Source organism: Typha angustifolia, chromosome 10 (assembly GCF_048772165.1).
Source record: "Typha angustifolia cultivar Huaian chromosome 10, ASM4877216v1, whole genome shotgun sequence".
Classification (NCBI taxonomy): Eukaryota; Viridiplantae; Streptophyta; class Magnoliopsida; order Poales; family Typhaceae; genus Typha; species Typha angustifolia.
In genome coordinates, this window is record NC_133248.1 from 1,067,441 (window position 1) to 1,092,991 (window position 25,551).

Sequence of the window (25,551 nt, forward strand, 5' to 3'; positions counted from 1 at the left end):
GCTATCAACAAAACCCAACTACAAGTCCAAGGTATCATCCTCTTAGAAAAGTCTCCCACACCGATCCTTCCAAGTCCAATCCAATGGCCGTTGGAATCTTTGTGATCTTCTTCTTCTCTCTCCCTTAAACAATTGAAGTCGATCCTGATATAAATAATGGCCTTCTAATGCATCACCCCCACATTCGACGTTCCCTAGCTTAGTATAAGGTGGTCTGTGGCAAAGATAGCGAACAGACTAGCAATGAAGAGCTCAAGATTTTATCAGCAGCAATACTCACCTCCCCCTTTTTCCATGCTTCCTCTTCTCAACAAGAATCTCCCAGCCTTGCTTTTCGTCGCCTTCGGCTTCACCATCGGAATCATCTCAAGCTTTTATCTCAAATCTTTCCCTGCTCCTCGTTTCTCGCAAACTGCCAAATTCTTCATTACGTCGTCTCTGTCATCTTCTCCTCCCTTCCCAGAACCACAGAAACAGAAACAACAACCAGTCGTAGATGGCACAAACATTTCTCCGTCTTCTCCACGGCCACAAGAACAGAAACAACAAGTCAAAAATGGTACAATTGTGCCACGAGGGCGAGTGGGGCTAAAGGAATTTGTGCAACCGCCAAAGGCCATGCATGACATGACCGACGACGAGCTCCTCTGGCGGGCGTCGATGGTGCCACGGATCGAGAGGCCGCCGACCGCCCTAGTGCCGAAGGTCGCCTTCCTTTTTCTCGCAAAAGGAGGCCTCCCTTTTGCACCATTGTGGGAGAAGTTCTTCAAGGGGCACGAAGGCTTGTACTCTATCTACGTGCACTCGGATCCTTCATTCAATGGATCCGAACCAGAGGACTCCGTTTTCTACGATCGAAGAATTCCTAGCAAGGTAATAACAATTATTCTCTTTGCATTCTTTACCTTCTACAGTGTCTAAATCTTCTCCGAAATTTTGGTCAAATTATTAGCTTTTTATAATGGTGAAAATTCGGTACATTGGCTGCGCGTAGAAAATAGGGGAAGTAAAAACACAACCCGAGTCATAGCTTAATCTCAGCTTAAAATTAAATTTCTTTTATAAATTATATCTTATATTTTATTTATTTTATAATTTACACTTTTTTTTCCAAAACTAATCTATTTATAAGTTGAGCCTATCTTTAAATTAATAATCTACTAATTATGAATATAATATATATATATATAAATTAATAAAAACAATGTAAGCCTGAGTCTAATTGAGCTGGCTTTGACTCTGGCTCAGCTAACAATTTAATTCAACCCGAGAGACTCGTTGGCACCCCCACCAATTAAATCCGCAGATTTTTTGTGGAACATTCCATCGGCATTCAAACGTAACATAATGTCTTGCCACTACTTTCCATAAAATATTAGTAATTCAAATGATGCGTAGACCTGGAAGGTAATGAGAGAGAAGAGAGATGTGATCGATCAGGGGATAGCAATAGAAAAAGAAAAGAAATCTTCTTAGCCTAGCAGATTGGAAAGACTTTGTGTGGAATTCATAATTAAATGTCAAATTGTTGAATTGTAGAGCACGTTGATGTTTTGACGTACGAGTCGTATAGTGGTGATGCATTCATTAATTCCTTCCTTCCTTTTACATTAGAGATGTCAACTTCGTTAATGAATTTTTAAATTCTTTGGCATAACTTATCTTATACTTAAATGTAACGTTTTTTGTCATGTGTGTGCATATATAAATATATATATTCTTAAATGTACTCGAATGCCCTTCAAACTTATTTAGACCTTACAACTCTATTAATTTAACGATTATATCTATGTCCTGGATACTCCTAGTATGTGGAAATAAGAATATTTTTAGAGAGAGATATATTATCATCTATTAATGAGTAATTATTTGGGTTTTGATACAGGTGGTAGAATGGGGGAAAACCAACATGATGGAAGCCGAACGCCGTCTATTAGGTAATGCTTTATTAGATTTATCAAACCAAAGATTTGTTCTCCTGTCGGAGTCTTGCATCCCTCTCTTTAATTTTCCCACGATCTACTCTTATCTCGTCAATTCTTCGACGGCCTACATCGAATCTTATGACTTGCCGGGGGCCGCCGGCCGTGGCCGGTACTATAGGCGGCTGAATCCTTTAGTAAAGCTCGATCAATGGCGGAAGGGCTCTCAGTGGTTCGAGATGGACCGCTTTCTCGCAATCGAGGTTGTGTCTGATCAGAAATACTTTCCAGCTTTTGAGAGGTTCTGTGATCGCCGCCCGTGCTACGTGGACGAGCATTACTTGCCGACTTTCTTGAGTTTGAGATACCGGTGGGCAATTGCTAATAGAAGCTTAACCTGGGTGGATTGGTCCAGGGGTGGGGCACACCCAGCTAGTTTCTCAAGGACTGTGGTGACCATTGAGTTCTTGGAGGGGTTGAGGAATGGGAGTTCTTGCACTTATAATGGCAAGCCCACTAATGTCTGCTTCTTATTTGCTAGGAAGTTCTGGCCGAACTCTTTGAATAGATTGTTGCTCTTTGCTCCAAAAGTCATGGGCTTTGGCTAAATTTAACCCATTCATCAAGAACAAACGTAGTATTAGTTTCTTTTTTTTTTTCCTTTTGTTATTTTGTAGACAATGGATTTTTTTTAAAAAAATATGTAAAACAATTGTAATCCCATACTTCCTTTTGTTGTTGTAAAAAATAAATCCACAAGCTAATTCTTCATTGAAATGAGTTACAAATAAATCCACAAGCTATACAATACATAATTGTGTAATTTATTATAATTACTTTCGCCAAGAAATTATCTCCTGTCGGCCATTAATGGGTACGCACTCCTAATGATGGGTAGAGGTCAAAATAAACTAGTAGCTTGAGTTTGACTTGGACTTAGTTTGATTTGACTTGAGCTGAGTTGAGCCCATGCCTTATTTTAAGGCTCGATTTGTATTTCAAGTTGAGTTTGAGCTGGAGCTGGCTCACTCGAGCTCAACTCGATTAGCTCATTTAAATATAATATTTATTAATATTATATACATATATTATATAAATATATTTATAACCATTAGATCTTTAATCCAATAACTATTATTATCTTATTCCTATCTAATCCTAACCCTAAATCTAATACAAAAAACTCCCAACGAACCACTCTTCCTTCTAATGTCCTATTCCTCTTTATTTCCTCTTCAACCGACTTATCCATGGTCCTCCTCCATCAACTCGGCCTCGACCACGGTGTTGGCCTCCTCCACCACCCCTTCCTCCATTAATGAGTCCTTGCCTTGCTGTCACCTTCTCATCTAGCCTCATTGTCCTTCATTGACAAGTCGTCGCCGTCTTCTCCTCTCCATTGGCCCCCTCCTCTTCCTCATCCTCCTTTAGCCTCAGTAAGCCATCGCCTCCTCCTTCTACTTCAACAAGCCGTCGCCTCCACCATCTCCTCCTCCTTCTCTAACCAAGCTCGGGGTCGGCTTAGGCTCGGGTCAAGTTGAGCTGAGGGCTCAAAATTAATTTTGAGTTGAGGCCTAAGCTATGTGGGCATTGCAATTAGTTTACTTTCAAAATTAAGCATATATTTACAAAGTGGATTCTTTTGAAGAGATGCATTTATTATCTACAAAAATAAAAATCTCAATTAAAAATAAAGATGGTTTAAAATGATTTACCATCTTTCACCTGTTGAGGTGCTAAATACAAATTTTTCCTGAAAAAAGAGCGCTAAAATAGTGGTACTCACGGATCTTTTTTATTTCACACCCTACCTATGTTACGTATTTATTGCTGCTTTCACCTCGTATTTCCATTATCATTAATTCGTCCTCTGAATTTATTTTTTTAATAAAACATCAAAAACACCCGGAAGAAACTATTAATATGTCATTACATTTGATGATTTAATGAAAAAAACAAAAGTTTACTTAAAAATAGTGAAATGTCAGGGTGTAAATTGGAATAGACAGATATATAGGGTGTTAGTTGCAAACTTTCCATAAGTTTGGCTATTGACGCAACCCAACCCGCTAACGCGAACCCGATATGCGAATCGGGTCTGGAAACAAAAACTCGGGCAAGACGACGGCGTTTTCCTCCTCCTAGAAGCGCGATTAGGGTTTAGTCTCTTCCCCAGAACCCTACTCCATCGACGACGATGGCGAGGTCTTCCGCCTCTCGCCTCCTCACCTCCCTCCGCTCTAATACCAACAACACCCTCTTCCCTCTCCGCCCCTTCTCCCTCCTCCTCCTCGATGGCTTGCCGGTCTCCACCGATATGTCCGGCGGCCGGAGATATCTTTCATCAGGGAGCCTCGCGCGTGCGAAGGATGAGAAGGAGGCGTGGTGGAAGGAGGCGATGGAGAGGATGAGAAATATAGGGATCTCCGCCCACATCGACTCCGGGAAGACGACGCTAACGGAGCGGGTCCTATTCTACACTGGGAGGATCCACGAGATCCATGAGGTGCGTGGTCGGGATGGGGTAGGTGCCAAGATGGACTCCATGGACCTCGAGAGGGAGAAGGGGATCACCATCCAGTCCGCCGCCACCTACTGCACGTGGAACGGGTATCAGGTATTGCTTCTTGAGCATCAAGATTGCATCTTTATTTGAGAAACTTGTTATTATGTAAACGGTAATTGGATTTTTTATAGATCAAGTGTCTGAGTTTCTATTTTCGATAAATTTTAAGTTTTTAGGTACCTTTTTCACGTTCTAATATTTTTTTGACTATTTGGGCAAGTCAATAGGTGTAGAATTTGGTGTTGGAAAGTAAGTGAATCCATATGATTGCTGAATTACGATAGAGGTTTGGTGTTCAATTTAGACTACGAAGAGGCACTTGCGAACATCTTTCCTGTTTAAATCACTTCGTCTGTATACTGTAGACAGCCAATCAAATTAGTCTCATGTGTCCTAAGCTCCTTAAAACTGATAAGGGAGACCATTAGACCATGAGGCCTGCTTTTAAAAGAATATGTTGCCTCACTTGGTCTAATTCTTGTCATATGTTATATCTGATATCTGTACTGGTTTGCAGCTTTTAATCCATGAGGTAATTTACAGAAGTTTTTGCAATTTTTACTTTTGCATTCAAGTAGAAGCGAAATGAGTTGACTAACCCAAGGATGAATTCTTTTAAGAAAATCTGCAAGTAATGTTTGGAGAATCTTATCTTGATTACTGAGGCAAATCGACCCTCAAATATATTCTCTTAAATGGTGGTCATCTAGTTGAGAATATGTTCCTCATGGATTCTCTACCTTCTCTACCTTTAGTGCTCACCAGTTTGAAATAAACACAAATTCTTGGTTATCACATCCAACTATCCAAATGATCATATCTTAGTGCCTTTGTTATACTCAACCTGGGTTGCTTTATATCCTGCATTTTGTTTTCTTTATAAATATGGTGGTTTTTCCTATTATCAATTTTCCAAATTCTTAAGATTTTTAATTATCATTCTCCTGCAGATTAATATAATTGATACTCCAGGACATGTGGATTTCACCATTGAAGTAGAAAGGGCTCTGCGTGTTCTTGATGGTGCCATACTTGTCCTGTGCAGTGTTGGGGGTGTACAAAGCCAATCAATTACTGTAGATCACCAAATGAGAAGATATGAGGTCCCAAGGCTTGCATTTATCAACAAGTTAGATCGAATGGGAGCGGATCCATGGAAGGTTATTAATCAGGTGGAGATTTGATAACTTCAAAAATCTACGGATAATTTCTTAATGCTTTGCCAACATTGGATGAACTTTTTGTGGAATTTTGGCCGTTTGCCTGATAATAAATTTGTGATCATGAATTTATTGGTGTCAATATTGGAGGAATGATCTATTCTTGCTCTATCTAATATTCTTATCCTTTCAACATACATTTTTCTATGTACTGCTAAGTTATGTATAATTTGTTTTGATTTTCATATAATAATATGATATAGAACATTCTCTCTTTAGGCAAGATCTAAGCTCCGGCATCACAGTGCAGCGGTACAATTGCCAATAGGACTAGAAGAGGAATTCCAGGGCCTTGTGGATCTCGTTGAAATGAAAGCTTATTATTTCCATGGCTCAAATGGGTGAGTCCTCATATGAATCATTTATTCCATTGGTTGTATTTCATTTGAGTTCTTGAGATTTGTCAAATATTATCTTCTTTCTATATGAATTTTGCAGAGAAAAAGTTGTCGCATCTGAGATCCCTTCAAATTTGGAAGCAATGGTGACAGAGAAGCGGCGGGAACTAATTGAAACTGTTTCTGAAGTTGACGATAGACTTGCTGAAGCTTTTCTTAGTGATGAGCCAATATCATCCAGTGACCTTAAGGTTTTGCTGATGACATTTGCATGTTACATTTCTTAACTTATTTGCAGCTAGATTCAGTCATATTTGGGGTACTTATAAGGAGCTTCTGCAGTTAATGGTCTTAATGCAACAAGTTCCAAATTCATTTTCTGAAACAATAATCTTCCATGGTTAAAATGGTTAAAATTCATAAAGCTTGCTTTTAGAGTTACAAACTAGCATTGACTGCAGCCATCTCCATCAAATATATGGTCAGCATTGCTATGACTGCCTAATCCAAAATTATCTTTGTCAACTACATTTTGCTAGGAACATTGTTGCTTTATGCAATATCAGAGGACTTTAAAGATCATTGTCATCTACTCATTTTAGGCTTTTAGCTATATGCCATCAGCATAAGAAATTTATGAATCAGATTTGTTGTATCTTGTTTTCAGTGTCAATCCTTAAAATGTCTCCAAGTCCCTTTCTGTTTCACATAGTAATATCCATTGTTTATTTTCACAGCTGGCTATCCGCAGGGCTACTGTAGCACGTAAATTTGTACCAGTTTTTATGGGGAGCGCATTCAAGAATAAGGTGCTTTGAGTACTTAATTTTATTTGATTATCGATCTCTACCTTGTTCTGTAGTTCTTGATCTAGTAATTCTTTTTTTATTGATATATTATGTTTGTATTAGTTTAATTTAGATGATCACATTGATTCCCTCTAGGGGAAGAATCTAAAAATAGGTGAAAGGTGAGTTATCCGATCAGTTTTTCTGCAGTAGTTTGCAGTGGATTTCGTTACACTTATGTGGAAGGTGAGAATCTGGTTTGGCTGTCATGACTAACTATCGCGCACTCTAAAATTTAACCATGTCAACTTATGGGAGTATATTTGCTTGTGTCATGACTGTGTCACAAGTGTGTTACTTATTTGAAGTTTCTAATCTTGTATTCTCTGTTTCTCAATCAATCTGGCCAAGCAATACCTCTTCACAGCAAGGGAATCCTCTGCAATACTAGAACATCTACTACAATGTTTATTACTTAGTTGATACTCTCTATTATTGTTATCTGAGAAATAACTCTCCACATTCATTTCATAAAGATTTCTTCAACTATTCACTAGTACTCATTCCATTTACTTACTGACTTGTCTACAAAATCTAGCAACTTAATGTTGTTGAGCTGTTCCTGTGGACTGCTATACTTGTATTATGCTTACCATCAAAGTCTTGCAATTTGAGTGATATATCTTTCAATGATGGCCGTGCCACCATCAGCATGGCATGCCTCGGCACTAGGGGTGAAAACGGATCGGATACGGATCAGATAGTGCTCAACCCATATCCGGATCCGTATTTTTAATTCGGATACGGATATTGGACGGATAGCAAAATTTAAAACCATATCCTAACTAAACGGATACGGATAATTTTCGGATAAAGGATCGGATCTTAAACGGATATTGATTAAATTTAAAATAATTATAATATTTTATTTAAATATAATTAACATAAAATTATTAAGAGTTTTACAATAAATAATTTTTTTGTATGTCAAATATATAAAATTAGAGAAATTAATCTCTATAAATAATATATAATGTATTATTAGTAATAATATTAATACTTACTATTTAAATAAGCAAACTAAAAACTGTAAATCATTTAAAAAAATATGCGGGTAAACGGATATCCGATATCCGTATCCAAATCCGAAAAATTTATCCGACCCGTATCCGAATCCGTATTCGAATTTTTTTCAAAAATTTTATCCGTATCCGAATCTGAATCCGAGTCGGATAGAAATTTTTTATCCGAATCCGATCCGAGTCGGGTCGGATAGCGGGTCGGGTCGGAGTTAATCCGACCCGTTTTCACCCCTACTCGGCACACCCATGCACGCACATTTATAATATTTTTAATAATTTTTTTAGGATATAGATATGTTTTTAAGTCTTCGGTATTTTAATATTTTATTTTTTAAAAATATATGCATTAAAACCTACATTATAGTGTTTTATCTTTAGATTTTTTTATAAATAATTATTTTATTAAAGATAAAACAACAGTTAAATGTAAATATTATTCAATACATAATATGATTGAATATATTGATTAAAACTAATATTAATAATTAAAAACACCATAATATAATTAAATACTTTATAATAAAATTGAAAACATAAATATTACTTTGCTGAATTGTGTATCAAAGAGACTAGATTCTCGAATTTCAGAAACTGATGATAATCAGAAGAGAACAGTATCACCTTCTTTTGAGATGTTTAATTATGTTTATTCTTGTATAATTTGTTGTCTGCAGGGTGTCCAACCTCTCCTAGATGGAGTTCTTGATTATTTGCCTTTCCCCACTGAAGTTGAAAATTATGCTCTGGATCAAAATAACTCTGAGGAGAAGGTACCAGCTATGTTCATCTTTACACTATCTTGGTCAACTTTTTTGAATTCCTATTAGGTTTAGTATTATTGAAATGGAACATCATATCTTGGCTAATTGGATAGGTTTTATTATCTGGAACTCCAGCTGGACCGCTTGTTGCTTTGGCTTTCAAACTAGAAGAAGGCCGCTTTGGTCAGTTGACATATCTAAGGTAATGATTACTTTTTTTTTCCTTTTTTATTGTCATCTTTTTCAGATTGAAGCACTTTCTTCATTGAAGTTGCTGCCTTCCCTTCATTAGCATGACCTACTAATTGATTGGTGATGGATTTCTTTTCCTTTCTTTTGTTGTTGCAGAATCTATGAAGGTGTCATACGCAAGGGTGATTTTATAATCAATGTCAACACTGGGAAGAAGATCAAAGTAAGACTTTGGCTTGCTGATTATATTTTGTTTTTAATTTGGCGAGTTAATTGTCTAATATCATATCTGTTATGTTCACATATTTAACATTTATTTTTATCAATTACATAGATAATTCTTTTAAGGCATGCCACATGTCCTCATGCCTGAATGCCTTGACAGATGTTAGGGACCGGAAATTAGTGTAGCCTGGTGTAGAATATGTAATAATTTGCTAATAACAACATAAGGATGTGATAAATTCTCTATGCTTCTCTTTTAGCACAATGAGAAATCAGGTAAATTTTTGTCTCCTAAAGAAGAAATGCCATTTTTTTGCTTAACTATTGTTGTTTTCCTACTTTTAAGTTTTAATAATTAAATGATGGAAATCTGTTGCTTTTTAATATATCAGACCATCAATTTCATGCTGGAAGAGTTCTTTCCTGTGTTTTGATTTTGTAACCTGCCCTAATACCTGGGATTTAAGGCTTGGTTGTGTTGTTTTCTGAGTGTAGTTTTTCTTATGGATTAGGGACCAGATGTTTAAGGATTTATCTTCAACTGAACAAGTAGTCTTTTTGATGGGCAGGTCTCACCATAATCTATACTATGCTAGGTCCAACTCTCACTCTTTTTGATTAGTAATCTTTTCATTTCATCGTCACAAGTGCTTATGCCAGGTCTTCTTAGGCAGATGATTTTAGATTCCTGGCTTGTTGCAGTGAAAGTATTTGCTTTGGAGGTCCATCTTTTGTTATTTTCCTTGGCATTTTTTGGACCTAGTTTCACATATATATTTTGTTGGATATTAACTCAGCATGTCCTGATGGCTCTTGTGAACTAGTGTAGCAATTATTTGAAGCATGTAAAATAGTGTAGTTTCACTCCTGCTAGATTAGTTCCCTAGATATATTTTCCTCTTGCTCTTTATGGATTTGTTTTACTATCCAAAATTGCATAACTTCTCTAATGTGTGCTCTTTTCTCCTCCAGGTTCCTCGTTTAGTTCGGATGCACTCTAATGAGATGGAGGTTAGTTTGAATAATGAATTATTTTGGTAGTTGCTCTTTAAGTGATCGTTGGGTAACTAAATTATTTTTCATGCTCTTCCATTAATGCTAAAGCTTAAAATCATTGTGGCACCAATATTATGCAGGACATTCAAGAAGCTCATGCTGGCCAGATTGTTGCAGTCTTTGGTGTGGATTGTGCATCAGGTTACTAATATGATTTATTAATATATTCCTTTTCTAGCATTTGATCTCAAAAGCTTAATCTGAAGTCTTAGCCGAGATTAGGGGTGAAAACGGGTTGGATTAACTCCGACCCGACTCGCTATCCGACCCGACTCGGATCAGATTCGGATAAAAAATTTCTATCCGATTCGGACACAGATTTGGATACGGATAGAATTTTTGAAAAAAATTCGGATACGGATTCGGATACGGGTCGGATATATTTTTCGGATTCGGATACAGATATCGGATATTCGTTTACCTGTATATTTTTTTAAATGATTTACAGTTTTTAGTTTACTTATTTAAATAGTAAATATTAATATTGTTATTAATAATACTTTATATATTATTTATAGAGATTAATTTCTCTAATTTTATATATTTGACATACAAAAAAATTATTTGTTGTAAAACTCTTAATAATTTTGTGTTAATTATATCTAAATGAAATATTATAATTATTTTAAATTCAATCAATATCCGTTTAAGATTCGATCCTTTATCCGAAAATTATCCGTATCCGTTTAGTTAGGATATGGTTTTAAATTTTACTATCCATCCAATATCCGTATCCGAATTCGTATTCGGACTAAAAATATAGATCTGAATATGAGTTGAGCACTATCCGATCCGTATCCGATCCGTTTTCACCCCTAACCGAGATATATCGTTATCAATCATTTGTGATCCGAAACAGGTGCTGAACATAGATGAGGATTTGAATTTAAAGCGATGGTTTTATTTAAGGGATCAGATAGAGATGAGCCCTTAGATTAAAATATAATGATTATGAACTTCAAACATTATATATATATATATATATATATTCGAGTTTATCATGAGCGAGCTGGCTTGTGCTCAGACTTGGCTCGAAATTAACTTTGATCTTGAAATTGCATTTATGCTAGCCGGCTCGAGTTGCTCTTTATTTTGATAGCTCTAGTCTATTATCTATCATGTTGGTTATATAAGTTATGGGTGGCAAAAATTGTCTCAACTCAATAATCCGCCACGTTAATCCGGCTTTTAAACGGGCTTGTAGGCTTGTATTTAGTCTAATCGAGTTCGGGTCATAAACGGGTCAACTCATTTAACCCAATTATTAAACAGATTGTGTTTGTGTTTAGTACCTTAGCCTAATTATAATCCGTTTATGGCCCGCCAACCTGATTATGTCACGATAACTTGTATATAATCCGACTAATTCGTTTGTGACCTGACTAACCCGTTTATGACCTGATTAACTTGTTTATAACACACAAAAAAACACGTTTACAACTTAAATAAATCCATTTATTACTTGAATAACTTATAAAAATTAAATATTTTGTGCCACCTGATGACCCGTTTAATCTGTTTAATAAATGGATAATGTTAGTATTTAGAAATTCTTATATGTTTAATAAATGAGTTGTGTTTGTGTTTGCATTACTATAATTCAAACCTGACAAGACCCGAACCTAGCTAATACGGCCCAATTGCCACTCCTAGTAAGTTATATCGGTTGTAGGTCGATACATATCTGTCATATTGGTTGATACAACCGATAGAATTTTGATTTTCTTTTTATACAGATTATATGTAGATTGCATCATATCGATCATATTTGGATCTAACCTAAATCTAACTCGGGAGATCAATTATTGATGTCCTAATATCTTGAGCACCATAGTTTACATTCTCTTCCCATTTCCTTTTCATTCTCTTTTTCCTTTTTGTTTCCATTTTTTCTTCACTCACTCTCTTTTAGCTTTTCATTTAACACCTCCTACGATCACCTTTGTTGCAAAGGCTCATCTACGAGTGACTTTTTGCCACCTATGTTTTGAGGTTACGGGCACATGTATATTGAATCCATTCAAAATCCAATATTATTCTTAGAAGTTTCTCTCATTCATATTATATTGTTACTATCTTATGTGAGTAATTTATTTTGTCTTTGTCATTTTGATGAACTTTTGTGATTTTCCTCTCTTATATTTATTAAATCTAAGCAATGAAAAAATAGTCCAAAACTGAAATGATTGATATAGTAGGCAAAAAGGTCGATAATATTAATACATATCATTTTTTTTCTAACGGCCGATATCGATATTACTTAGACTCTAACATCGTTTTATATGTTACAACAGGTGATACCTTTACAGATGGGACAGTTAGATACACAATGACTTCCATGAATGTTCCAGAGCCAGTGATGTCTTTGGCTGTGTCACCTGTATCGAAAGATTCCGGAGGGCAAGTAATAACATCATAACCATTGTTTTGATTTTGTTGAGTTCCCTAGCTGACCCTGATAATAATGGCATGACTACATTCTAATGAGTTATTTTTTACACTCGAGTATCCTGATATCTTCTTTTGTCAGTTTTCAAAAGCATTGAATCGTTTTCAAAGGGAAGATCCAACTTTCCGTGTTGGGCTGGATGTGGAGAGTGGGCAGGTCTTACTCTGTTCCAGCTTCTTCTAAAACCTCCTTACATACTTCAAAAGTTTGAAAACATGTGTCTCACTTGCAGACGATTATATCTGGGATGGGAGAACTGCATTTGGATATTTATGTTGAGCGGATTCGAAGGGAATACAAGGTGTGTGTCTCTTTCATTTTTCCTACAACATATATGATACATATGCATGCATGCATTGGGTGTGTACTATGTACATATGCTTTGTGTTTTTTGTCTGTGTAGTGGAGCTGAATTTTATGTTAAAAGTTTAGAAAAAGATCCATCACATTTGTAGCCATTGGGTACACTTTGGAAGTCCGAAGAACTCATCCAATGTGAAAAAAGTTGGATCTAGTCTCTCTCTCTCTCTCTCTACCTTGGAATTGGTTGTTTGTAATGATACTGAAGCACATTAAATGGCTTGCATGTATCCTTGTGTAGGATATATACTCCTTGCGTATGTGTTTTGTTCTCCTAATTATCTCTACTGCTAGAAAATGCTGCATGCGATAGTGACTTATAATATCGGTCCTTATGTGCTACACTGAGGATTAGTATTCTGAATTACAACGTTGATTAGCCGCATTCGTGAGCTTCAATTAGTTATTTATTTACTTGTATATGGATGCCAAGGTTGATGCAAAAGTTGGAAAACCACGAGTTAACTTTAGAGAGACTGTCACCCAGCGCGCTGAATTTGATTACCTGCACAAAAAGCAATCAGGAGGTCAAGGTCAATATGGACGTGTTAGTGGGTAAGAAAATATGACTGATGATTTGCCTTTGTCGTACTCTTTGCTTTAAGTGCTAATTTTGTATTTCATTTCCTTTGGAAGTTTTGTAATTTTTGATTGGTTTCTACAGAGCACACATTATTGAACTTTTCATTTTCTTCAATATATCACTTAGTTTTGGTAATATAGAAGCCCTTTTGCAAATACACATTTGTTTAAGGAAAATGCTAAATAGAGTAACATCTATGCATTTGTATAACAGTGGTATAATGGCTCAAAATGTTTTTCTGAACATACTATCTTGATGTTCTATGGTGAAAGTTTCTACGGCCAGGACTCAGCTCAGGTGTCACATTAAATGATTATCCTCTTTCTCGCATTAAATTTCTGCGATTCTCTCACTACCAGCTTAGTTATTAGATGCTTACATGTCTGGAAACCTGTCTATATATTATATATTAAGTTAAGAATTTAATATTAATATACATTAATAAATAATATTATATGTGTGGCAAACAAGAGGTCAGTCAGGTTCAAGAACCTGGTGTCCCTGTAAGGATCTGAGAATGCCCTTAATAAGGAGGTGCTACATTTGTGTCAAAAAGGGCCCGACAGAAAGGAAGAAGTGTTAATCGCCTTTTTAGAAAAAATACTTGGAAAAGCTTGCATAAATTACTTTGGGTGGATCCTTAATACTTGAAGTTGGGGACAGTGCTTGCTACCTGTGTCTATGATTGCCAACACACTCACATGAATAAAGTATGGGGTTTATAATACTTCATTTATGTGCTAATTTCATTGAAATTTTTTATTTACCTTTATCAGCATTTTATTTTTAATTCTATAATTGTCCTGTGATTACATTATTCACTCCTTAATTTGACTAGTTTGACACAAAAATGTGGATTTGTTGGCATCTCTAATTAAACTTTATTTACACTTGGCAAATCAAGTTGTGTGGTACACAGAATATTGCTAAAACCTCGGTCTTTCATTCTCCTTTGGTCAGTTGCATTTTTGATATATTGCAATAATGAGTAGCCAGTAAAAGATTGCAAAGTACATGGTAATAAACATAATTGAACATTTATTTACATATCTACAGCTGGATGCATGAACTTTTGGAGAAATCCTAGATTTAGCTTTGAACAGTTGTTCTACATTTCCTTTTTAAAGTTAGTTTAGGACATCAATTGACATGATACATAGCCATTTCATTCTATTCCCCATCCTTTGCATTCTGAAGTGAGACTTGTTTGAGACGTTATGTCTTCAACTGCTAGATTTTTAATTTGTTAAAGATGGTATATCATCAATGAAATTCTCGACAGTTAAATTTTGGATGCTGATGATTCACATCTTTTTTTATTCTTGGTAGATACATAGAACCTCTTCCAATGGGGTCAGCTACAAAGTTTGAATTTGAGAATATGATCATAGGCCAAGCAATTCCCTCGAATTTTATCCCTGCAATTGAGAAAGGTTTCAAAGAAGCTAGCAATTCGTAAGCGTCAACTTAGTCCTATTCCCATACATTACATGTATTATTTGATAGTATTCTTTTTTCAACTTGCTAAACTTATGAATGCAGGGGATCATTGATTGGACATCCAGTTGAAAATCTCCGAGTAGTCCTGACAGATGGGGCATCACATGCTGTGGATTCCAGTGAACTTGCTTTCAAGTTAGCTGCAATCTATGCTTTTAGACAGGTTTATCTTTATCACTGTTTTGCCAATTTTATTTTACTAAATTATGCTTAATTTTTTATTCTGTTGTTGCCTGCAACTTTTAAATTTGAAGGCACGGTGGTTACATATAAATGGAAAGTTGCACTGGACAAATTTTACTTACATGCTAAAATTGCCTTGTATAGTGCTATACTGCTGCTAAGCCTGTAATTCTGGAACCTGTGATGAAGGTAGAATTGAAAGCACCAACCGAATTCCAGGGTACTGTTACTGGTGATATCAATAAGTAAGTTTTTATGATTCAGCTGAATTTTATGTGTACTTTTCACATTTGACCATGGGGTTGGCAGTACATTTGATGTTCTCATTGCACATGGATAACAGGAGAAAAGGCATGATTGTAGGGAATGACCAGGATGGTGATGATACTATAGTTATTGCCCATGTATGTAAAAATGCTATCCTTGGCTTTTCTATTTGAAATTTCCAATATGAGTGACTGTGGAATAAGTATCAGTTTTGCGCTAAGTTGCTGTAAATTATTCTATTAAAATGCTTAGCTTCAATTTGTTCATGCATTTTTGTCTAATCATCAGATGGTTTGGTTCTTATGTTGCTGTGCCTATAATAATTGTCCTAACTCTGCTGATAGCTAACTAGGTGGAAGGAAATATCTATAAGCATGTTCCAATCATAACACGATGTTAGTTAAATTATGCTTAAAAATAACAATATAAGCAAAATCCTATGAACTGATGACATATTTATGTGGCCTAAGAAATATTTCTGAAGACTGGCTTCATGTAATGCGGAAATGTATTTTTGCTTTTCTTGTCTTCTTTCTTCTGTTTCCCTTGAATTACACAGGGAACTTTATATTTATTGTAAATAGGCTATGCTTACCAGGTTGACTGAGATGACTGTGCTAAAAGGAAATGAAGTTGGCACATGAAAACATAGATGGCGTAGTGATTGTTTATACCAAAATTGTTTAAGAGGGGTTGGACATAAGACCATTTGGTGCACCAGTCTGTTTTACATTGAAGCCACCTTCATTGGAGTAAGAGCTGAAAATGGATGTTTGGGATAGAATCGGTCAATCAGGGAGAAAGAACAAATAGATATCAGATTATTGGTAGAAAGGGCCCAATCTAATCTGTTCTGGAGTACTCTTTTGTGAATTTACTGTAGTTACTTATGTAGTTCTTGGTAGTCTTTCGACATGGACATGAAAATTATGGACAGACATATGGTATCATGGACCTTAGGGAATCAGAGAGCTTAAGCCTGGGTCTCAGGAGTGCAGCAGGAAGGGCAAGAAGCCCTTTATCCTTGGATTTTTTTGGAATAGTAAGAATATGTTTCCTTAAAACATGGACATGGATGCATTGATATGGCAAATCCAGAAGATTGGACAGAGTAGATATGTACATATTTCATACGCCATACGGTGAGTATAGTTTGCAGGATATATGCTTATATATCTATTCTATTATAATGTGGTAAATGGAAAAGTACACATTCTTCATTGAAGAAACATCAAATATGTTGAAATGCAATGATAGTTATCTTGGTTAACACTTATTGATGGGATGACTTCATGTTTAGACAAATTAAATTCATAGACATGATCTATCTAACATTTCAAACTTTAAGAAAAAGGATAATCCTTAGGTCAATTAGTGAAAGATTCAGGATTCATCATAGACGGATTCCCTCTTTTAACCCCTGCCATGGCCTAATATAACATAGTGTGTTGCGTCACAATGATCACATTTTCATTTTTTGACAACCGTAAACTGATGATTTATGAGTTTTCAGGTACCATTGAACAATATGTTTGGATACTCGACGGCCCTTCGATCCATGACACAGGTCGGGATCTCACCTTTGATGCAGATTAAGTTTTTTGGCCCTCTTCTGCAAGTTCATTCTAATTACTACCAACATGTGCTGAGGGTGTTTTTCATAATATTTTGTAGACCTTTGTTTTTTAACCCCCCCTCTTTGTTCCCACAGGGGAAAGGTGAATTCACCATGGAATACCTAGAGCACTCGCCTGTCTCCCAAGATGTGCAGATGCAACTTGTGAACACCTACAAGGCTGGCAAAGGCACAGAGTAAACATTCCTTCGCAGCAACGACAAATGAAGTTACGTTGAAAGAAAAATTTTGAGTGACATTTTCCGATAATCACATGTAGCATTACATTTTTATTTATATTAATTAGTTCCAATGATTTAGGAATATCAATTTTTTGAGGTGGATCCACTATACCATTTCATTGCTCAAAACATGTAATACAGGGTGGTGTTCCCAACGTAAATTTAAATGTGTTGTAATAAGTTGGGTAACCAATTTTTGTAATTATGATTTTCTCCATTGTAACTTTTCCTCATAAGAGATACTAACTGGAAAATACATTTAGTCCTTGTATAACGAGTGCTATAAATTATTCCAAGGAAAAAAAAGAAGCAAGGTAGACCCTTCCAAACCTATCAATTTATTTATTATTCTTGCAATTAAAACTGAAAGGTTGACTCCTTGCATTGGAAAAGTTGCTCCTCCTTTCTCTTTGATATTTTTATTTTGATTATATTTTGACAAGCTAGTAATAGCAGGTTGCACGCTTATTTTTCTTTATTTTCTACAAAGCACTGCCCTTTCTTTTGTGCATTTCTTCGTTTATTCAAATCTTGAGATGGCATCTTATAGAAGAATATATCCTGAACTCCATTTGGTTTGAGTTTAGTGGTTGAATGCCACTAACTGGGCTTGTTCCTTCTGTTTAAATTATGCTAACAGAAATATGATGTATGGTTGTAAACTAGGTTAAGAATATAATTATTATTTTTGATGTGATATAGAAAATAAGAAAAAGATGGTTTTGGAGAGAAAATGAAGATACGTATATATATATATATATATAAATCTTTATGCCTTTTGACATTGAAATATATTAGTACTAAAATATTAAATACAAGTTTATGAAAATATATATATTTATTCTTGAAAGATGATCTCACATATTTTACATGATTAATAACTATTTTACGTGTAATTAATAATTAGATTACAATTAGATGTTATATGTACTTGTCTTCTTAATCATATTATATGTATATTAAGCCTTTTTATGTTTTTATATACATAAAAGAATTAAACAATTATATGCTTATTTTATAATTAGCAAAGATAAGAGTTACTAATGAGTTAATATAATTTATAATAGCAGCATATTGATATTCAGTTACTTAATAAAAGTAAAATGAGTAAAAAAAATAATTTATTATTATATTTTGTAGTTTCTAACTGGATAAAAGACCAATTTCATAATAATTCAGAAATTTTTATGGAGAGAAATATATTCATTTTTGAGCGAAATTAAAATTATATGACATAAAATTTACAACACGAGCATTATTAAAACTTTGATTTGATAAGAAATAGTAAAAGATGTGTTGTTTTTGAAGAGAAATTAATAATGTTAATACTAAAATATTATTCTTAAATTTCTATAAGATGACAGGAATATTAAGGTGTTTGGTTACTTAAACATGATTAGGAGTCCTAATCAAGGTTAGAGACTAGCTCTAGCCTCTAATAGTTTACTTGAGATGTTCCCACTTTTCTCAGCAGACTTATTTACGTGCCATTGAAGTCTTTACTGGGACATCCCATCTGAAAGTAGGGTTAAGATAAATTTAGCTCCGGATCCGTAATATGCTCCACCATTAGCATTCTAGCTGTCTTCTTGGTTAGCTAGAAGGAAGTCATCTTTATAGAATTTGGGATTGAGGAAGACTTACAAGTCTACTGGCCAAGATAATTTATTTAGTGCTTAATTTGTAATTAAGCCTATACTTTACTAGCTTAAGTGAGGATCCAACCATCCAGGATGCACTTCGAAGAAAAAAGAGGTCAAAGCAAGTGGCTTTACAATGCCAATTATCTTCTAAAACATTGTTAGCTGTTTAACTCAGAATTTATTCTCACTTTTGACAATTTGAGGAGATTACTTAGCAGCCTAATTCTGAATTGCAAGTTAAAGCTTAGTCCATGGTCAGAAACCGTTAAATTGGAGTCTAATATGAGCAACTAGTCTTGTGCATTGGATGTGGGAAAATCTAGTATACAAATATATATATATATATACATACTAATTAACCAATATGCGATCGCACTTCAAAGTGATTACGTGATGGTGCTCAATTCAATGCGTATACTTTGCTCTCCATTATGGTATACAAATGTACTAAGAATATCACTCCATCCTCTACTATTTAAGCTTGCATAGGACTCAGGAGTGTGTGTAAAACAGAAAGCAATGCAGCAAATGACCAACCAAAAGAAACCATTACAAACATCTCATATGTTCTTCCCATTAAATGGAAATCTCGTCAAGCTTCTTACCAAGATCATTCTCTTTGGCTTAGCCTTTGTACTTGGCATGATCTCTAGCACTTATATAGAAACATTCTCCAATCCTTTCCAACCTATCCATTTCTCCTTCACATTATTCTCTCCTCATCCTCTACCAGTACTGTCACCACCTCCACCTCCAACACTACCTTCTCTACCTCCTCTTGCGCCGCCACCTCCACCGCCGCTTCCACTACGAAAAGATGGCAATGCAATGCATAACATGACTGATGAGGAGTTGCTTTGGGAGGCGTCAATGGTCCCTAGGATCCATAAATATCCATATCGCCATTCACGTAAGATTGCATTCCTATTCCTCACAAGAAGGGAGCTACCACTGGCTCCATTGTGGGAGAAGTTCTTTAAGGGGAACGAAGGCTTGTATTCTATCTACATCCACCCTGATCCTTCCTTCAATGGCTCACCTAAGAATACTTCAGTCTTCTATGGGAGAAGAATTCCTAGCAAGGTATGAACTCTAAAGATTCAATTGGTTTCTATATTCATCTTGATCGATATGATGGTGTTTAGTTAGAATCATTTAATCTGTACATATGTGGTGCTATTTCATTACTGTGTAAATTCATGCTTATAAGCATAATTGAGCTAATAATTTGAGTTAGAGTTGAAGCAATTGGATTTGTAGATCATGTTACGGAATTTACCAATAAGATGGGTACGATATAAGTGCAACATAACTATGCCAAATGGGTAATGAAGCTAACATTTTATAAATTTGAGTTAAAAGATGAATTGAAAAGAGAGATTACTCACATTGACATGCAAATGAAATAAAGATGATGCAGATGTTGCTTCAAGTGTCCCATTTCCTTGCTTGTTAAGATGATTTCACACAATTACTAATTAATGTTGCCCTTGTATCAACCCTGTTTCATACATAGTCTATATACTGTTTCAGCTGTCTGTTGTTTGATTTTGAGACGCTAAAACTTAGGTTGACCATTTGGGATGCTTAATTTAAAACTAGTAAAAGTCGACTAAGAAGTGAATATCAAACAATTTCACATGGAGCTCCTGAGACCTTTCTTCTCAAGCAACTTTGGAAATGCTAATCCCCTGTTAAGTCAATCTAAGTATCTTCTTGGGCACTTCTCTTTACTTCATTTTATAGTTCAGACGGTAGGGGTCCTCATGTGTCTAAGTTGCTTGAAATCGAAAGGGTCTCAATGATAAAAAATAACATCATAAACAACTACTCTATTTATATAGTATAAAAATAAATCAAAGAGGCCTATTCTAAAAGAATTCTAAGATATTGCATACACATGGACTAATTAGTTTTCATCTGTTCTTTCTTTTTTTTTCTTTTTCAAACTTCTACACATAAGTTTCTTGTTCTTAGAATGCACAATGGAACCATATCTCAACATCAATATATTATTCTACCACATCTGAAATAACTCTGTTCATTTGACTATTATTATCTGCATAATGAAGTAGGATGCAGTCCTCTGCTACTTCTATGTTCAATATAAATTGGAGTTCTTAAATGAATTTTTAAACTTCTACATCTTTCTATATCAAAGTACAATCGAGAGTTGTTCAAAATTTCCATCGAGATTAAAGTTTTATCTTGATGCAGGCAACAAAATGGGGATCAGCAAGTATAGTTGAAGCTGAGCGTAGATTAATAGCTAATGCACTGCTGGATTTATCCAATGAACGCTTTGTTCTCCTCTCTGAGGCATGCATTCCCCTCTACAACTTCTCTACCATCTACTCCCACCTCATGAACTCTACTACGAGCCACGTAGACTTTTTCGACAATCCTAGCAGTCGCAGTCGGTATGATCCACGTATGGAACCGCAGATAACCATCGAACAATGGCGTAAAGGTGCTCAATGGTTTGAGATGGACCGCAGTCTCGCCATCGAGATCATATCCGACGAAAAATACTTCGAGGTCTTCCGTAAATCGTGCGGGGAACGCTGCATAATGGATGAACACTACATACCCACACTATTGAACATGATATCATGGAGAAGAAATGCAAATAAGTCTATAACATATACTGACTGGAGAGCAAACAAACCCCATCCAGAAAGTTTTGGAAGAGGGGATGTTAATGTTGAGCTATTCAAGAGGATAAGGGATAGTGCTAACTGCACATATAATGGCAGTCCTAGTAGAGTCTGCTTCCTGTTTGCAAGAAAGTTCTTGCCAGATACCTTGGATGCATTGATGTCATTATCTCCACAAGTGATGGGCTTCGCCTGAATATTAAGCAGTAGGGGCTTACCAATTGAGCATAATTGTTTCGATTGATTAAAGAGTCGTCTTGAGAGGCAAAAGTTCTATTATCACATCTTTATTTCATGATCTACTAATCTAACTCTATGTGTAAAAGTAAATACACATAGAATGAAATAGAAGTTCCAGAATAAACTTTTGAGCCGAAAGTCTTGCCTCCTTTCCTATGCTGTCATTCTCACCCTCATCAAAGCAATGCTTAGTGCAATACCAGTTTACTTCATGTCTGTACTTCTCCTCATATGCCTCCTTTGGAAGGCTCACAACAATTAGGTGTTCCATAGATTCAAGATCTGTTAGTTGTTGTGAGAACGCTTCCCTCCCTTACTTGCTAGCTCTTCCTTTTGTTCTATCACTCTGTCCCTCGCTCTCCTTCCTCATGAAGCAGACTGTCATTGCCCGGCAGGTCGTGAGGATGTGTTGTGGAGAAGAGGTTGTAATGGAGGTATTGGACTCCTCTTGTAATCCCACCCTAATGGTCGAGCTCCCGTTGGAAAAGATTGTTCCTTAGAGCACTGTGAAAGTGCTTTGGTGGGTGAGGCGCATGCTATCCTTCTTGGTCACAAAGAAAAGATTGTTTTCTTCAGTGATTGCCAAAGCTATCAATGGGTTTTCGAGTGGCACTAATTGAGCAACTATCTCTTCTATTGTCCAATAATGCTCTAGGTGGATTCCTTTTTCCTCTAAACAACTCCTTGACTCTTATTGATCCACCTACTGTCCTAGGTTCTAACTCGGGTTATTAATGAATCGGTCCATGGGCCTCCTTTCTCTATCGTGCATTGGTGTGATCGACGCAGGCGAGCAAGTAATATTGATTCGAATCTCTTCTGTTACTCTTGTGATTTTTAGATCCCTGCTGAGGTTTGATGGCGGTGCAGCTTTGGAGGGCAACCATTGCAGCCTTTCTCCTTAGTAGTGATCTAATTTGAATGAGATGGAAGGAAATCCGGAGGTAAAGTTGATTTAAATTCTAAAAGGTCTCGTAATTCATTATGGAGTTTTGAGTTATTTTAGTGTGTAATTATCATTTAGGGTCAGAGCTTCTTCTTCAGTCCTTTTGGATTTCCCAATTCTTGGGAAGAAATTTTTAAGTTGGTACATGAGCTGTTATAAGTTCTCTGGGTTTTTGCTTTATGGGGGGAGGTGAGGCGGTAATCTTGATTCAAAATTCTCCTCACCCTATCGAAATCCTTCATCTCCGTTCTTAGATTTGATAGTTCCAATGAGTTTTCTTTTGTAAGATTTAATAACCACAAGTAACATTACATTTTCATTTACATTAGTTCAACGAGTTAGGAGTATCAATTTTTTTGAGGTAGATCCATATACCCATTTGATTGCTCGAAACATGTAATACAAGGTGGTGTTCCTAAAGTAAATTAAAATATGTTGTAATAAGCTGGGCAACTAAATTTTGTAATTATAATTTTGCCCACTGTAACGTTTTATCATAAGAGATAATAACTGGAAAGTACATCTCGGCCTTGTATAACAAGTGCTACAAATTATTGCAAGAAAAGAAAAGCAAGGTATTAAAGCCTCCTGGTGTTTTAGATTTAGAGTAGTTCTTTGTGTCTGCCTTTAGTTTTACTAAGGCTTCCGTCGTATCTTCACTCCACCTTTTCTCAAGGGCATTTTTTTGTTGACGTCTTACTCTTCTTTTCTCTCAAGCTTTTGCGGCTAGGAGTGAGGAGAGGTTTTCTCCTTCGTCAATGAGACTCTCTAGGCTCTAACTCCCTCCTCTCCTTTTCCCCTCCTTCACTCTTTTCTTCCTTTTATTTCTAGTAGCTCAATGCTTTCCTCCATCTCCTCATTCGTTGTCATCAGATTTCTCTTTCACACTCTGCCCTCTCCCTTTTCATCCTACATCACTGGAGGCTTAGCTTTGGCTGCTACGCCTTCTCCTTTGTTGCCATCGTGTTTCGTCAGCACTGACCAAGCAAATCCTACTCTATCCACTCAACTTGCTCCGTTGAGGTTTGTGGTTTCTACCAGTCTTTATCAGCTTTTCTGTTGGTAGCCATCGAGCTCTCTTCTAGCCTCACCTCCCTGCGAGCTTTGCCTTAGCTTGGTCTTGGCTAGAGATCTGGGCCCGACTGGTGGTTCATGCATGGTTTGAGAGTCGGTTTGGCCAGGGAGGGACTATTGGTCTAGCTCCGTTTATGTCTGCTGGCTTTAGCTCGGGTTGGGTTATGATTTGGTTGTCCCCTCTTCGCTGGTTCATCCCGCGCATTGTTGTAGGCGATGGCCGTCGGTATTGATTGCTGTGACTTCCTCACTAGGCATTTTGTGAGAGTTTCTGTTCCATATTTGTTGTGTAGCCATTGTTGTTGGGTCTTAATGTAGTTTATTTTCTTTCTTCTTATTGTAAATTGGTAATCTTTAATCTTCCAGCCTTCCGTGCTTCACACACATGGCAGTGTTTTGGACTGGCAGACCACAACATAACCGTAGGATGACTTGAGGCTTTTGCTCCTGTGAAACCTCAGTGTCATACTTCTTTTATTATTCCTAGGTGCCCATGGAGTTAATGTTTACTTACAGTGTTGTTTAATATAGACCAAGTTTGTAGCTTGTGTGTCAAGTACTTGTCACTGTAACTTTCCTCTTGCCTCTCACTTATCTATCAGGCTTAATAGGCTGTATTTATGATATCTAGATGTTAATAAAATATTCTTGGCTATGACCTTTCTCTTAAGAAAAAGAAAAAAGAAAAAAGAAAAGAAAGAAAGCAAGTTACAGAAAGCAGAAACCTTCCAACTCATCAGTTTTATTTATTATTCTTGCACTTACAACAGAAAGGTTGACTTGTCGCATTGGAAATGTTGCTCCTCCTTTTCTTTGATAATTTTATTTTGATTCTTTTCTGACAAGAAAGTAATAATTAGCAGGGCTGAAGCTTTATTTTTCTTTATTTTCTACAAAGCACACTGCCCTTGTTGATCCTTGACCTTAAGCATCGGAGAGAGAGGGAGAGAGGATTTAGTTTCAGAATCTAGCTTTCTGGTGTCTTCCCTTCCTGTAGTGCATTTCTTCGTCTAATCTCTTCAAATTTGAGGTGGTAACTCATACACAGAATAAGCCTTAGAATAAACCCAAAAGGTTTAATCGAGAATACAGTGGCACCTAATGGTTTAGTTAAGACATCATAAATGCGTCCACTTTTCTCAAAGACAAATATATACCATTGAAGTCTGCCTGTGACCGCCCCACTGACAATAGGGTTAAGATAAATTGAGATCCGGATCCGTAATATGCTCCACCATTGGCGTTCTAATTGTTTCTTTGTTAGCTAGAAAGTCACCATGTCAGAACTATTCAATGATACTTTATTAGTTTAAGCGAAGGTCCATGATGCATTTTGCAGAAAAAGAGGTTTGGCAAGCTTCTTTACAATGCCAATTATCTTCTAAAACATTGTTAATTGCTCTTTTAACTCACTGTTAGTCTCACTTTTGACAATTTAAGGAGATCACTGAGTAGCCTAATTTTGTATTGCAAGTTAAATCTTAGTCCACGGTCAGAAACCAATGAGTTGGAGTCTAATAAGTGCAACTAGTCTTGTGCATTGGATGTGGCAAAATCTAGTGTGGAAATGCATATTAATTAACCAACATGTGATCACACTAAAGAAGAGAGCGTGTGATGGTGCTCAAATCAATGCGAATAC

General features: G+C 36.1%; 3 protein-coding genes across 3 annotated transcripts; all 3 read left to right on the forward strand.

Moving 5' to 3' along the window:
* Nucleotides 1-85: 85 nt before the first annotated feature.
* LOC140768822 (glycosyltransferase BC10-like) lies at nucleotides 86-2,673 on the forward strand. The gene is made up of 2 exons (XM_073109249.1): nucleotides 86-873; nucleotides 1,886-2,673. The coding sequence occupies exons 1-2, from the start codon at nucleotides 244-246 to the stop codon at nucleotides 2,528-2,530; spliced, it is 1,275 nt and encodes a 424-aa protein (XP_072965350.1). The 5' UTR covers nucleotides 86-243; the 3' UTR covers nucleotides 2,531-2,673.
* Nucleotides 2,674-4,023: 1,350 nt separating this feature from the next.
* On the forward strand, nucleotides 4,024-17,718 carry LOC140768666 (elongation factor G, mitochondrial). The gene is made up of 20 exons (XM_073109024.1): nucleotides 4,024-4,539; nucleotides 5,439-5,660; nucleotides 5,928-6,049; nucleotides 6,147-6,297; nucleotides 6,784-6,855; nucleotides 8,591-8,686; nucleotides 8,791-8,879; nucleotides 9,026-9,092; nucleotides 10,067-10,105; nucleotides 10,231-10,291; nucleotides 12,445-12,554; nucleotides 12,681-12,755; nucleotides 12,832-12,900; nucleotides 13,393-13,514; nucleotides 14,872-14,997; nucleotides 15,085-15,205; nucleotides 15,370-15,470; nucleotides 15,569-15,629; nucleotides 17,006-17,059; nucleotides 17,204-17,718. The coding sequence occupies exons 1-20, from the start codon at nucleotides 4,120-4,122 to the stop codon at nucleotides 17,306-17,308; spliced, it is 2,283 nt and encodes a 760-aa protein (XP_072965125.1). The 5' UTR covers nucleotides 4,024-4,119; the 3' UTR covers nucleotides 17,309-17,718.
* A 1,793-nt stretch (nucleotides 17,719-19,511) lies between these two features.
* Nucleotides 19,512-21,845, forward strand: LOC140768351 (glycosyltransferase BC10-like). The gene is made up of 2 exons (XM_073108604.1): nucleotides 19,512-20,075; nucleotides 21,210-21,845. The coding sequence occupies exons 1-2, from the start codon at nucleotides 19,512-19,514 to the stop codon at nucleotides 21,843-21,845; spliced, it is 1,200 nt and encodes a 399-aa protein (XP_072964705.1).
* The last annotated feature ends 3,706 nt before the right edge of the window (nucleotides 21,846-25,551 follow it).

Excerpts from the sequence above, each read along its gene's own strand:
- LOC140768351 (XM_073108604.1), top strand. The coding sequence starts at position 19,512 with ATGCAGCAAATGACCAACCAAAAGAAACCATTACAAACATCTCATATG. Across the intron at positions 20,076-21,209 it reads GGAGAAGAATTCCTAGCAAG|GCAACAAAATGGGGATCAGC; the intron begins GTATGAACTCTA and ends ATCTTGATGCAG.
- LOC140768666 (XM_073109024.1), top strand. The coding sequence starts at position 4,120 with ATGGCGAGGTCTTCCGCCTCTCGCCTCCTCACCTCCCTCCGCTCTAAT. Across the intron at positions 6,856-8,590 it reads GGAGCGCATTCAAGAATAAG|GGTGTCCAACCTCTCCTAGA; the intron begins GTGCTTTGAGTA and ends TGTTGTCTGCAG. Across the intron at positions 17,060-17,203 it reads CCCTTCGATCCATGACACAG|GGGAAAGGTGAATTCACCAT; the intron begins GTCGGGATCTCA and ends TTGTTCCCACAG.
- LOC140768822 (XM_073109249.1), top strand. The coding sequence starts at position 244 with ATGAAGAGCTCAAGATTTTATCAGCAGCAATACTCACCTCCCCCTTTT. Across the intron at positions 874-1,885 it reads ATCGAAGAATTCCTAGCAAG|GTGGTAGAATGGGGGAAAAC; the intron begins GTAATAACAATT and ends GTTTTGATACAG.